Source organism: Ruditapes philippinarum, unplaced genomic scaffold, assembly GCF_026571515.1.
Source record: "Ruditapes philippinarum isolate M1 unplaced genomic scaffold, ASM2657151v2 ctg9096_1_1_1_1, whole genome shotgun sequence".
NCBI lineage: Eukaryota > Metazoa > Mollusca > Bivalvia > Venerida > Veneridae > Ruditapes > Ruditapes philippinarum.
The window spans coordinates 21709-36019 of NW_026853057.1; the positions used below are offsets into that span (position 1 = coordinate 21709).

The following is a 14311-nucleotide window of genomic DNA, read 5'->3' on the forward strand; positions in this document are numbered from 1 at the left end:
GTAAGTTCAACTTACAAATTATAAATGTTAAATTATTGTTTGAAGCAATAATCAAGACCTTAGTTTTGATCAATTAACTAATGACATTATTATGTAGGAAATATACATTTTTCTTAAATTTATGGTGAAACTGTATATAACAGAAATGTTATAAGTAATTTTATTTCATAAAGTATTTACTTGTTTTAAAGTAATAATGTGAGCTTCTTATAAATTATAAAAATAGGAAAACTTAGAGCTATTTGAGTATTAAAAACAAAGACTCGCTTCGCTAAATTGTTCCAGTAAATATTAAAAGAAACGTTTCAATCAATTTTTAAGTAACTATAGATATCTATTTTTGTGTTAATCTATAGTACTTTTCAAATTAATGGTACCTCTTATATGCAAAGCTTAATTCCCCATTTTGCCTTGTATTATTTTAAAATGCCTTGTATTATTTTCAGATAAGTACCAATTTGTTAAAATGATATAAGATACATGTTACATGAAATTATATTTATTTATTAACTGTTATGCATTAAAAGCTTTACATATTATGCATAGAAATATCATTCTTATGCAAAACTTTGGACTAAATCAATTTGTATTGAATAAAAATATTGTCGTTATCACCGACCTATATAGGTTCCGGCCCTGTCTAAACGTCATATACGCGCCGAGTTGCAGGTAAAAACGCCTCGTAAAACAATAAAAAAGAAACATTCTAGCCGAAAAAATCAATACTATCACTTAAGGCATAAACTGTTTTTTAATGAAAACAAGAGTAATCAGTGATCACATGTGCCGCCTCATGATAGCCATTGCTCAGCAAAAAATCAAGCAGCCTGTATAATATGCATAAGAATTTGAGCTACCAATCAATCATGTAAAGTTTCATTGAAATTGCTTAAGTGGTATAACAGCAGTAGTCTGGACAAATTAAACCATTAAAGTGCCAAAACTGTGACAAAAATCAATGAACCGAAAAAATGTTGTCCGGTTTGGCTTCATGTTTTATATCCTTATACATATACATGTAAAGATATTATAGTATAAAATATTACATTAAGCATTGAGCATTCTTATTCAGATGTTCAAACGAAAATCAACAAGTAAATACCGATCTACACCTCCGAAGGCACGGGGAAGTCAGGGTTTCACCCAAAAGCCTACCCCAAAACCACAACATGCTTCAAACAATGGAACAATCAGAACTTAGCTTTTTCAATAATCATATTGTTACACCTATTAAGCCATATGTTTTATCACACTGGTTAAAAAACTATGATGAAAATATTTCAAATTTCCTGGTTAATGGTTTTTTACATGGACTTCACATTCCTTTTGAGGGCATACTTAATGAGCAGCCAGTCAAAAACTTGCAATCTGCATATCGTCACCCGGTTGAAGTCAGCAAAGCAATAAACGTAGAATTATAAGCAAACCGCCTTGCAGGTCCTTTCACTGAAAAGCCATTTAACCATATGCATTGTTCGCCAGTTGGGCTAATAGAAAAGAAAACTAAAGGAGAATTTAGGTTTATACAACATATTTCATATCCAGAAGGCTTTTCCGTCAATGATGGGATTCCCAGAGATCTTTGTTCCATTCAGTATCAATCAATTGATGATGCAGTAGCTCTAATTCAAAAGTTCAGCCCCGGGGCATACATTGCTAAAACAGATATTGAAAAACCATTTAAATTGGTACCCATAGCTCCAGACTCGCAACATCTACTCGCCTTCACACATTTAGACAATATATAGTATGACAAAACTTTGCCAATGGGGCTGTCTTATTCTTGCTCCCTTTTTGAAAAATTTTCAACAGCAATGCAATGGATTGCAACAGAAAAACTTGGTGTGCCAGGTTGTGTACATATCTTGGATGATTTTATGTTTGTCTCACCCCCACAGTATCATTTATGTTTATCTTCTCTCCAATCCTTCCTTAGGCTAGCAGATGAACTTGGTGTGCCCATAAAAGATAAGAAAACCATGCTCCCAGACACAGTTATGTCCTTCATGGGAATTGAACTAGATTCAACCCGAATGGTAAAACGATTACCTTCAGATAAAATAGAAAAAATTCGACCTAGGTTACACTCTCTTAAGTTCAGACGAAAAATCACCCTGGAAGAGCTCCAGTCACTCATAGGCTTGCTACACTTTGCTTGTGCTGTGGTTACGCCAGGGAGGTGTTTTTTGCGTAGACTTATTGACCTAACAATAGGGCTAAAGAAACCACACCACAAACGTCGTCTGACAGCTGAAGCGCATGCTGATATTAAGGCTTGGACAGTTTTCATAGATGAATTTAACGGAACAGCCATAATGCTAGATAATGCATGGGCAATGTCAACATCACTACACTTATTCACAGACAGTAGCATTACAGGCTTTGGGGGCTATCTCAAAAACATGTACTAGTACTTTGCTGATACATGGCCTTTAAATAGTATATGGCAGCAAAGTCATATAACTGTTAAAGAACTATATCCAATTGTTCTCGCTCTAGAGGTTTGGGGTCATCTCCTTAAAAACAGATCCATTGTTTTTCATTCAGATAACGAAGCAGTAGTATACATTATAAATAAACAAACATCAAAGGAGGTTAGTTAGAAGGTTAGTTTTGTGTACACTTAGACAAAATATTATGTTTCAAGCAATCCATATTCCGGGTTCTGAGAATCGCTTAGCTGATCTTTATCTCGTCAACAGGTGAATCAATATTTGGACGAATGCATGTGGCAGAATCCAGTTTGGGAAGTCATTCCGGCCGATCATATACATGTATATCCTTGACTGAAATAGCACAATTACTAGTGAACAAGTCTATTAAATGCACATACAATCGTGCTTTCCAGGCGTACAAGTCTTTCCTTGACATTAACCCATACTTGCCGGTTACTATGCCAATAACTTCTGAACTCTATCTTTTCTTTATAGCCCATTGTTATGTCAGAAAACTGGCAGCATCGACAATTACAACCTATATATTAGCATTGAGCTATGTTCATAAAATACATAGTCTGCCAGATTTTTCAAGTAACTTTTTAGTTAAAAAATGTTTACATGGCTACAGCAACAGTTTAAAAACTCCAGATAAAAGGTTACCAATCACAAATGACATGTTGGAAAAATTGGTTGTCTCAGTTGAGAAAACTTGTACTGGTCTCTTCATAAGAATTCTAGTTAGAGCAATGTTCCTGCTTGCTTTCCATGCCTTGCTGCGGATTGGTGAAATCACAAGCAATAAAGGCAAACCTTCCACACTGTCATATTCTGATATAACATTCAAGGAGTTTAAATGAGGCCAACCTGCACTCTTAGAGGTGCGAATCTCAAATTTTAAACATTCTAATGGCCGCTCTGTCCTACTAGCAATCAAAGCCAAGGCAGACTGCAAACAATTCTGTCCTGTTACAACACTATGGCAATATGTCTGCATGCGTGGTTCGACGGAAGACTCTTTGTTCAATTTTTTAGAAAATACATATGTTTCCCGTTCATTCTTCAGTTGAAAGCTAGGACAATGTTAAGTTTTCTGTGGCTATGACACAAAGGTATATAAAGGTCATTGTTTTCGTATATGGGCAGCATCTATGGCGCAAGTAGGGGCAGATGGAAGTCTTCTGCATTGACGAAATATATATCAGAATTAATAGGGGTTTTTTTATATAAAAAGTATATTTCCAATTATATACAACATACACTAAAGAACATAGTACTATACAGCTTTAAGACACCTTTTTAAGGAATCAAGTTTTGGGCTTGGTCACATAAGGATAAATCAGCATCTAGTTTTGGGCGGATGCTTATAAAAAGTCATTTAACAAAATATATGTAGGTTCATTTTAACGACCAGGCTAGTACAAATGATTGGGCGTCCAGTTTTGGGCTGGTGCTCATGCAAATTAATTTTTATGTGCAGCCGGATAGTACACCAAAATAAAATAGATACAGGTTGATGTCAATAGTTTTATATCTATCTTTCCTATATGTATAAATATATATATTGTTGCCTTTTGAGTTCATATATTAAGTAGTAGGGCAGCAGAGATGGAGTTTTGGGCTTCATTCTCTTTTACAGTAGCTTTTTTAAATATTTCAATGAGAAATTACATACATGTGGATAATGTGCCATTATTTTTTGTTGTTTCTTTTCCTCTCAAGTCAAATATAACCAACTGAGCTTACGGAGGTGGATTCACAAATAATCATTTATTTGAAGAATAAATAGCTTAATGAATACCGTAGTGTATGTTACTTGCAGTCAGGATAATTTCCGTGTCTACATATTTAGTGTTGTTTGACCATAGTATATTTAGTGTTGTCTGACCAGTGTAAATTTCACAATGTGTTTATATTACACAGCACTAATTTAATTTTTTTTGGTTTCAATTTATTATCACAATTTTTTTGAATTACGGTATTTGTATATCATAAAGGGTTTATTTAGTTGTTTTTTTTGTGGAAAAACGAATATTTTTTGTCAAAACGATTTGTAATCTATTCTCTATTGTATAAAACTAATAAAGAAAATGATCAATCGTAAAAATACTAACTCATACTGAAGGGAAACAAGTGTGCACATTTCATTTCCCCTTTTTCGCATTGCTTTATAGACAAGTAAATGCACTAAAATACTTCGTTACGTGGTACCAATTAATAAGCATGTATCAACTATGTTACACGATGATGATCACAAATACGATGCGCTATCTGTAGATCAGCACGTGGCAAAGTTAATGATATGCATGGGCTATTTTTAGATAACCTCACCATTGAATTGCGTTCAGTAGATCTAAATATATCTCGATCATGCGTGTTGGTAAGCAGGACCACCCTTTGAACTATTGTATAAAACTAATACAGACAAAAACAATTATAAAAGAAACTAACTTTTGCGTCTTGAAAAACAATTGAAACGGAACAATTTCGTTTATAATTTATTACGGTTTAAACCGATAAATCAAGTAAAAATAGAAATCCTATTTATATCAACAAACTGGGATTACCGAAGTAACTAAAATAGCTTAGATTTCCGTAATATTACTTCGTCTGATTCCGCAGTATGACGGAATCGCCCGAATTGTCACGATTGCAATCGGAACTACATCGGCTATTATCATTAATCCGAAGAGTGACGGAAAAGGCCGAAAAGTTGCGATTGGCACGATTGCAGCTGGTTTCCCGTTCAATCATGCACTAACAATTGGAAACAGAAAACCACCTTACCGGCACAAGTTATTCAAAACAAATGGCAGCCGTGGCTGCAAGCCAAAAACAAAGAAGTTTTATGGGAAACGGACAACAGCCCTCCCGGACAAAAACCCTCCCGTCAAAAAATGACAAGGGGGACAAAAGCCCTCCCGTGAAAATGACAGGGCGGACAAGAGCCCTCCCGTGAAAATATCAGGGCGGACAAAAGCCCTCCCGTGAAAATGGCTGGGCGGACAAAAGCCCTCCCGTGAAATTAACAAGGCGGACAAAAGCCCTCATGTAACAAAAATAAATATATACGTTGAATACATACATGTGTTTTTTTCATTGCACTGAACATATTAGAATTGTTTCTTGTTGTTTTCAATTGTTTTTCAATTATTTTCAATATCTTGTTGCCAATCTGCAAGGTACATTCATTATTGGTGGATTGTTTAGATTAGTTTTCATAAATTTGTTTTATTGATACTTTATTTAACATGCATAATATTGTTGGCGGTTCTTTCCCCCAACTTTGTCTTTCAAGGAAAACATTTTATAGTTGAATTCTTTCTAGTCACATTGTAATTTTCACTTTATCCGTCATTTTATCATTAAAATGACAATTTCCAATTCAACTAACTTTTGTTGTTTCTTTTCCTCTCAAGTCAAATATAACCATCTGAGCTTACGGAGGTGGATTCATAAATAACATTTTTCGTTTAACAACATATTTTTAGCTGTGATATGAATTTCATTTAAAGACTTGCCTACACATGTACACTTATCATCATCTACAGTATAGTCATCTCCATTCTGACTTTATACAGAATAACAAAATAAAATGAAATATATTCAGTCTTACTAAGAATTAAAGATCATTTCCTTGTTTAGCAATATATGTTCTAGCCTTACTATGAAATTTATTTAATGACTTGCCTACACATGTAGAACCCTCATCATCTAATTCATAGCCTTCAGAACAACCACATGCGTAGCTTCCAATTTCATTGTTACAATAATGTGCCGGACCAGTGCAGGAATGAGATCCTTCACTACATTCATCAATATCTGAAATAAAATTTATTGTGCTGATAACTAGAATTATTATCAATATTTATACTAATTTGCTTTTTGTGATTTTTTTATACCACCTTTGAAATGATTTTATATGTATCGAATATAAATGTAAGTACAAAAGGTGTATTGTATTTATTAACTTTGACGAGATTAATGACGTTGCCACGATCCTCCTAATGATATTTTGGCATGTAAAATTAATCCTAGGTTTATTATCACAATTTTAATGACCACTTTATTTTTCTATCTTTTGACATTTTGACTGAACTTGTTACTTCGGGTACAATAAGGAATTGATATAAAGTTTTGACCAATGAGGCTAGATGGAGTACGATATGCATTTGATATAGATATTTTGGACACAAGGCTATGAGTTGTGCAGTATGAATTTGATATAGATAAATTGGACTCTGAAAGTGAAAACAAGGAAATTTGAGGTGTAATATGGATTTGATGTAGATGTTTTGCATTCTGGAAATGGAAACGAGGCTTAATTGATCAAAGTGGATTTGATAATGATTTCTGTTGAAACATCAATAGGTCAAAATGATGAAAATTAATTGGCTATATTTTAATTGGGTGGAATATAACAATTTTATTTACCATCACATGTTGTAGGGTTAGACAATCTATATCCAGATTTACAATAGCAGCTGAAACTTCCATCATTGTTAACACATTCATAGCCTGTTCCTCCACATGGATTATATTCACATTCATTTTTATCTGTATTATAATTAGCAATAGTTATATTTATCAATTAAGGAGAGAATTTACTATTGACTTTATACAGAATAACAGAATAAAATGAAATATTTTTAAATCTTATTAAGAATTAAAGATCATTTCCTTGTTTAGCAATATATGTTCTAGCCTTACTATGAAATTTATTTAATGACTTGCCTACACATGTAGAACCCTCATCATCTAATTTATAGCCTTCTCCAGAACAACCACATGCGTAGCCTCCATCTTTATTGGTACAATAAATTGTCGGACCAGTGCAGGAATGAGATCCTTCACTACATTCATCAATATCTGAAATACAATTTATTGTGCTGATAACTAGAATTATTATCAATATTATACTAATTTGCTTTTTGTGATTTTTTTATACCACCTTTGAAATGATTTATATGTATTGAAGATAAATGTAAGTACAAAGGGTGTATTGTATTTATTGACTTTGACGAGATAAACGAAGTTACCACGATCCTCCTAATGATATTTTGTCATATAAAATTAATCCTAGGTTTATTATCACAATTTTAATGACCTCTTTATTTTTCTATCTTTTGACATTTTGACTGAACTTGTTACTTCGGGTACAATAAGGAATTGATATAAAGTTTTGACCAATGAGGCTAGATGGAGTACGATATGCATTTGATATAGATATTTTGGACACAAGGCTATGAGTTGTGCAGTATTAATTTGATATAGATATATTGGACTCTGAAAGTGAAAACAAGGAAATTTGAGGTGTAATATGGATTTGATGTAGATGTTTTGCATTCTGGAAATGGAAACGAGGCTTAATTGATCAAAGTGGATTTGATAATGATTTCTGTTGAAACATCAATAGGTCAAAATGATGAAAATTAATTGGCTATATTTTAATTGGGTGGAAATAAACAATTTTATTTACCATCACATGTTGTAGGGTTAGACAATCTATATCCAGATTTACAATAGCAGCTGAAACTTCCATCATTGTTAACACATTCATAGCCTGTTCCTCCACATGGATTATATTCACATTCATTTTTATCTGTATTATAATTAGCAATAGTTATATTATCAATTAAGGAGAGAATTTACTATTGACTTTATACAGAATAACAGAATAAAATGAAATATTTTAAATCTTATTAAGAATTAAAGATCATTTCCTTGTTTAGCAATATATGTTCTAGCCTTACTATGAAATTTATTTAATGACTTGCCTACACATGTAGAACCCTCATCATCTAATTTATAGCCTTCTCCAGAACAACCACATGCGTAGCCTCCATCTTTATTGGTACAATAAATTGTCGGACCAGTGCAGGAATGAGATCCTTCACTACATTCATCAATATCTGAAATACAATTTATTGTGCTGATAACTAGAATTATTATCAATATTTATACTAATTTGCTTTTTGTGATTTTTTTATACCACCTTTGAAATGATTTATATGTATTGAAGATAAATGTAAGTACAAAGGGTGTATTGTATTTATTGACTTTGACGAGATAAACGAAGTTACCACGATCCTCCTAATGATATTTTGTCATATAAAATTAATCCTAGGTTTATTATCACAATTTTAATGACCTCTTTATTTTTCTATCTTTTGACATTTTGACTGAACTTGTTAATTCAGGTACAATAAGGAATTGATGTAAAGTTTTGACCAATGAGGCTAGATGGAGGTCGATATGCATTTGATATAGATATTTTGGACACAAGGCTATGAGTTGTGCAGTATTAATTTGATATAGATATTTTGGACACTGAAAGTGAAAACATTGGAATTTGGGGTGTGATATGGATTTGATGTAGATATTTTGCATTCTGGAAATGAAAACGAGGCTTAATTGATCAAAGTGGATTAGATAATGATTTCTGTTGAAACATCAATAGGTCATAATGTTGAAAATTAATTGGCTATATTTTATTAAGTGGAAATAAACAATTTTATTTACCAACACATGTTGTAGGGTTAGACAATCTATATCCAGATTTACAATAGCAGCTGTAACTTCCATCATTGTTATCACATTCATAGCCTGTTCCTCCACATGGATTATAATCACATTCATTTTTATCTGTATTATAATTAGCAATAGTTATATTATCAATTAAGGAGAGAATTTACTATTGACTTTATACAGAATAACAAAATAAAATGAAATATTTTAAATCTTATTAAGAATTAAAGATCATTTCCTTGTTTAGCAACATATGTTCTAGCCTTACTATGAAATTTATTTAATGACTTGCCTACACATGTATTACTCTCATCATCTAATTTATAGCCATCTCCAGAACAACCACAGTCGTAGCCTCCATCTTTATTGGAACAATAATTTGTCGGACCAGTGCAGGAATATGATCCTTCATTACATTCATCAATATCTTAAATAAAATTAATCCTGTTTGTAACAAAAATAAATTTGACAGTATTTATATAACTGCTTGTTCTTTTCATGGGATTAATATTTACTACAGGTGTTAAGTACATTGCAAAGTGAATTACATTAAAAACATATGAAAGGTTCTTCATGCTCTGTTAAGATAATCTTCATTCAATTAAGACTTAATTTATCGTTTTGAGTGATGTATATCGACTATTTAGCACCTGTATGGAATATTGACCACAAAGGCGTTATGCATATTCATCATGAGTAAATGCGCATCATTACAAGTGCAACATGTATAGAAACTCAGAAACATTCTTTTATTTTGTTTACAATTTAATCGAAATGAAATATTAATTCTAAACAAAACATCAACAGTGAAAAAAATTTTTTGACACAAATTAAATTTGAACACCTATTACTGCATACATCTCTCACACCTTATTATGTACAATCAGTATGCAGTTGACAGCTTAATAAAATCTAACAATATCAACAGTGAAAAAATATACATGTATCAGCTGATAGATTATCTATAAAGATAGAAATAAATGAATTTTATTTACCAACACATGTTGTAGGGTTAGAAAATCTATATCCAGCTTGACAAATGCAGCTGAAACTTCCATCATTGTTATCACATCTATAGCCTACTTCACATGGATCATCATCACATTCATTTATATCTGTATTATCATAATGTATTAAATAAACTTTTAATGTTAGGCACGTTTTCACTTCAAATTTAAGGCTAGTATGAAGTTCACCACAACATTATGAACATAAAACAAGGCCATTAATTATGCCAAAAGTGCGGCTTTTATGAGATTGGGGAATTTTGATTGTCTCTTCAGCTCGGCCATTATGAATTTGTTTGTGTTGTTTTTTCATTAAAAAAATGTCGCCATTTTGAATTGCTGCCGGGTAGGTTTCCAAGACATGTTTAAAACAAGAATCTCAATTGCAATACCTCACAACAACGGAATTTCACATTAGTTTTGTTCACTTAGTACTTAACTTTTTTTAGATTGTGTGTAGTTAAGAAAAATTGTCAATAATAAAGTGTTTCATAATGGCGTTATTATTGGGCTTTAGACTGTCACATTAGCATTAGGCCTCAGGCTAATATGGCAGTATTCAGCCCAATAACAATACCATTATGAAAACACTTTATTATTAACATTATAGTATTATAACTGAAGGAAAAAGTTGTGAATCATAATTTTACAGGGAAGTGCGGCAAGCCCAATTTTTTTTTTTTAAAAAGCATTTTTTTTTTAAATGAAAAAAGTATAAAATTTGGGGAAGTTTTTTCAATTTCCCTGGTGTTAAAACCAAAAATAAATTAAAAATAACAAAATTTTTTGTGGGTTTTATCAAAAAACAATGCCTTTTTAAAAAAATACCTCCTATTTTCCTAAAATCAAAGTAAATCATTGAAAAAATATTTAAAAAAAAAAAATTTTTTTCCTTTTTTTAATTTTTAAAAAAAACCTTTTTTTTTTGGAAAAACACCCTCACTAACTTCAATTCAAAGCAATAAAATTATTTTTTTTTAAGTAAATTTAAAAACCTTGGATTGTTTCCAAGAGAAAATTTTAAAATCTTGGCCACATTCTTTTTTTAATTTTATGGAGGGGGCAAAACCAGCATACATTTTTTTAAAATGGTTCTACTCAGGTTTTCAAGTAAAGGGGTGAAAGTCCAAAAACCCAAAAATAAAAACTTCCTAAAATGTATAACCACAATAATTTATCCATCTCGAAACAACCCCAGTCGATTTTATTTTTTGGCAAAATTGCGAAAACCCTGCAGGAATGGAAAAAAACCTTTTTTTTACTCTTAATTCTGAAATTAAATAAATGCTCCTCAAATTTTTCTAATCATTTTATAGTATAAACAAAATTTTTATTCTTTGAGAATTTTATTCTTTTTGCTAATCTTAACTCCAAAACTTTCATAGGTTTTACCCCTTTATTTAAAAAATGAAATAACATTGGGGTTAAATTTTTATAAAATCTGGAGTATGGAAATTGCCACGAAACCTAAAACTTTATTGTGGATTGTGGCATATCTATTTATATTACTTTTTTAATTAATATATTCACTTTTTACGGTAAACCAAAGGAAGACTAGGGTCTAACGTTTTCCGGGGTTATACGGAAAAAAGTAAATTTTTTATCCGCTACGGTCAATACGGACACACAACGTAGAGTCGGAGTCTGAACTATTTAGACATGGATTTTAGGAAAACCAAAAACGGTTTTTTACGGAGCGACACGAACGGGGACCATACATACACTACGGGGCTTTTACGGTTTTAAACACGGGTTTTCTTATAGGGAAGAACGAATTTTTACGGGAAGAAACGAATTGCACATCTAACAATCCAACTACTCGCCCCTTTCGTCATCTTCGGGTAAAAGGGCCCCAAAACAATATATTAAACACAAAAAATGCGGTATTTGGGGTTTAACCACGCTAAAAAAACTAAAAAATTATTTTAAAATTTCAAATTGTTGTCAGAAAAAATTTTTAAGCAAAAAAGTACCGGAACAGGCATTAGATGTCAAAAATATCATTCGTTTTTTACATTATTCTGGGGTTTTTGTTTTTAAACGATACCACGTGGTAGAACTACTTTCAATCCGTATTGTTTCCCGAGGTCAATATTTAGATAATAGCCGAGGCAGTTCCGAATGGGATCTATACGGACCTATTATATCCGTCCACAACCTTTTGCATGCTCATTTTCAAAAATGCCTCACAAGAAAAGAACACCTATAAAAAGGAATTGCAGACTTCAATGATTTTGGCGGAGATGATTCGGCCTCATTGCGTCCGACCCCTGAGACATATCAGGTCCGATTACAGTGAATTTCTTGAAGGACGCCGGATCCTCAACAAGTTCGGCCACAAGAGCCTCATACTAAACATGAAGGGGTCTTCGTAAAAGCCCATCTCTAGTCGACCATCTAGTCTGTCTTCTCTTACCTGATTAGATATGGACTAGTAATCATTAATGAAAAATGTTGCTCAATACTGCTTCTCTTTTAATTTAAAAATTTGCTGTTCATTTTACAAATACATTAATTATCGTAAATGTTTATGTTTTAAAATATGTTAAAAAGCTTGTTAATTAATCTTATTATCACTCAAGGGCAAGCGTCCGAGGCTTATGAGGCACTTCGTTTTATGTACATATTTACTCCAATTTCACGATCCAATGTTTGTAAACTATGTAACATTAATGGTTATTCTATTACTTATGCATTGTAGTACGATTTTAATATATTTTTACCTCTATGCATGTCATCAAGCAGCTGGACCACTGCCTCCGCATTCTGAGCCATTTCAATATAAAATTACAGCCAGTATATGGCAATTATCATTTATTGAATGTCCCCGCAAATATGTCTGTTTTTAACAAGAAGGTAGTATTTATAGTTATATTATCAATCAAGGAGAGGATTTAGTATTGACTTTATACAGAATAACAGAATAAAATGAAATATTTTAAATCTTATTAAGAATTAAAGATCATTTCCTTGTTTAGCAATATATGTTCTAGCCTTACTATGAAATTTATTTAATGACTTGCCTACACATGTATAACCCTCATCATCTAATTTATAGCCATCTCCAGAACAACCACAGTCGTAGCCTCCATCTTTATTGGTACAATAATGTGCCGGACCAGTGCAGGAATGAGATCCTTCATTACATTCATCAATATCTGAAATAAAATTAATCCTGTTTGTAACAAAAATAAATTTGACAGTATTTATATAACTGCTTTTCGTGAGATTTGTGTTCTTTTCATGGGATTAACCCTTTCACTGCCATAGGGACGACTTATGCCGTCCCTGTTATTTTCGGCGTATTTGCCATATGGACGGCTTTTGCCCGTTTCTATAATTCTATAATAACCATAATAATAATAATAATAATAAATTAATAATAATAATAAAAATAATAATAAATATAAAGAAAATTATACCTTCGACAATAATTATTATTATACTAGCATATTTGGAAACATATATAATTATTATAATACTAATAACAAATATTATAATAATTATATCAATAAATGATATAGTAATTTCTTAGAAAACCCTCTGGCAAATAGGTGATCAATAAACAATAACCCTATGGCAGCGAAAGGGTTTTAATATTTACTACAGGTGCTGTCTGAAATAATGTAAGGAGGGGCACCTGAGTGCTTCCTCCATCAGTAAAGCTTGAAAGTCGACGTAAAACCAAACATTAATGACTTGCCTACACATGTATTACTCTCATCATCTAATTTATAGCCATTTCCAGAACAACCACAGTCGTAGCCTCCATCTTTATTGGTACAATAATGTGTCGGGCCAGTGCAGGAATGAGATCCTTCTTTACATTCATTAATATCTGAAATTAAATAAATGCTCCTCAATTTACATAATCATTGATAGTATAAACAAGATTTTTATTCTTTGTGAGAATTTGATTCTTTTCGCTTAATTCCTTAACTCTATACTTCATAGGTTTACCTTCATTTAAATATGAAATAACATTGGTATAACGACTTTTCATCACAGTCTGGAGTATGTAGAAATTGACCACTTAGACCGTAATCATAATTATTGTGTATATGTGTGCATATCTATTATGATATTACATTCTAAAATTTCTAAATTTAAAATTTCGCCATTTTCATGTTACACTGTTTTATACACTCTGATGTATATAGCAGCCAACAGTAAAGAATCAGAAATTAGTGGTTTATGTAGACAATCTAATGTATACAGCAGCCACCAGCACATAATCAGGTCATAGTGTTCATGTAGACACTTTGATGTATACAGCAGGCACCAGCACAGAATCAGGTCTTAGTGTTCATGTAAACACTTTGATATATACAGTAGCCACCA

The 14311-nt window shown here is 32.0% G+C and overlaps 2 protein-coding genes across 2 annotated transcripts; one reads left to right on the forward strand and one right to left on the reverse strand.

Moving 5' to 3' along the window:
- The first annotated feature begins 1814 nt into the window (after positions 1–1814).
- On the forward strand, positions 1815–2411 carry LOC132732845 (uncharacterized). The gene has a single exon (XM_060719369.1). The coding sequence runs from the start codon at positions 1815–1817 to the stop codon at positions 2409–2411; it is 597 nt and encodes a 198-aa protein (XP_060575352.1).
- A 649-nt stretch (positions 2412–3060) lies between these two features.
- Positions 3061–13808, reverse strand: LOC132732856 (fibulin-1-like; the record flags this gene model as incomplete). The annotated part of the gene is made up of 11 exons (XM_060719378.1): positions 3061–3384; positions 6130–6257; positions 6870–6992; positions 7170–7304; positions 7915–8037; positions 8213–8347; positions 8958–9080; positions 9271–9390; positions 9959–10078; positions 12994–13128; positions 13689–13808. Coding segments are annotated over 11 exons (1586 nt in total), but the record flags the coding sequence as incomplete, so codon positions are not given.
- Between the last annotated feature and the right edge of the window lie 503 nt (positions 13809–14311).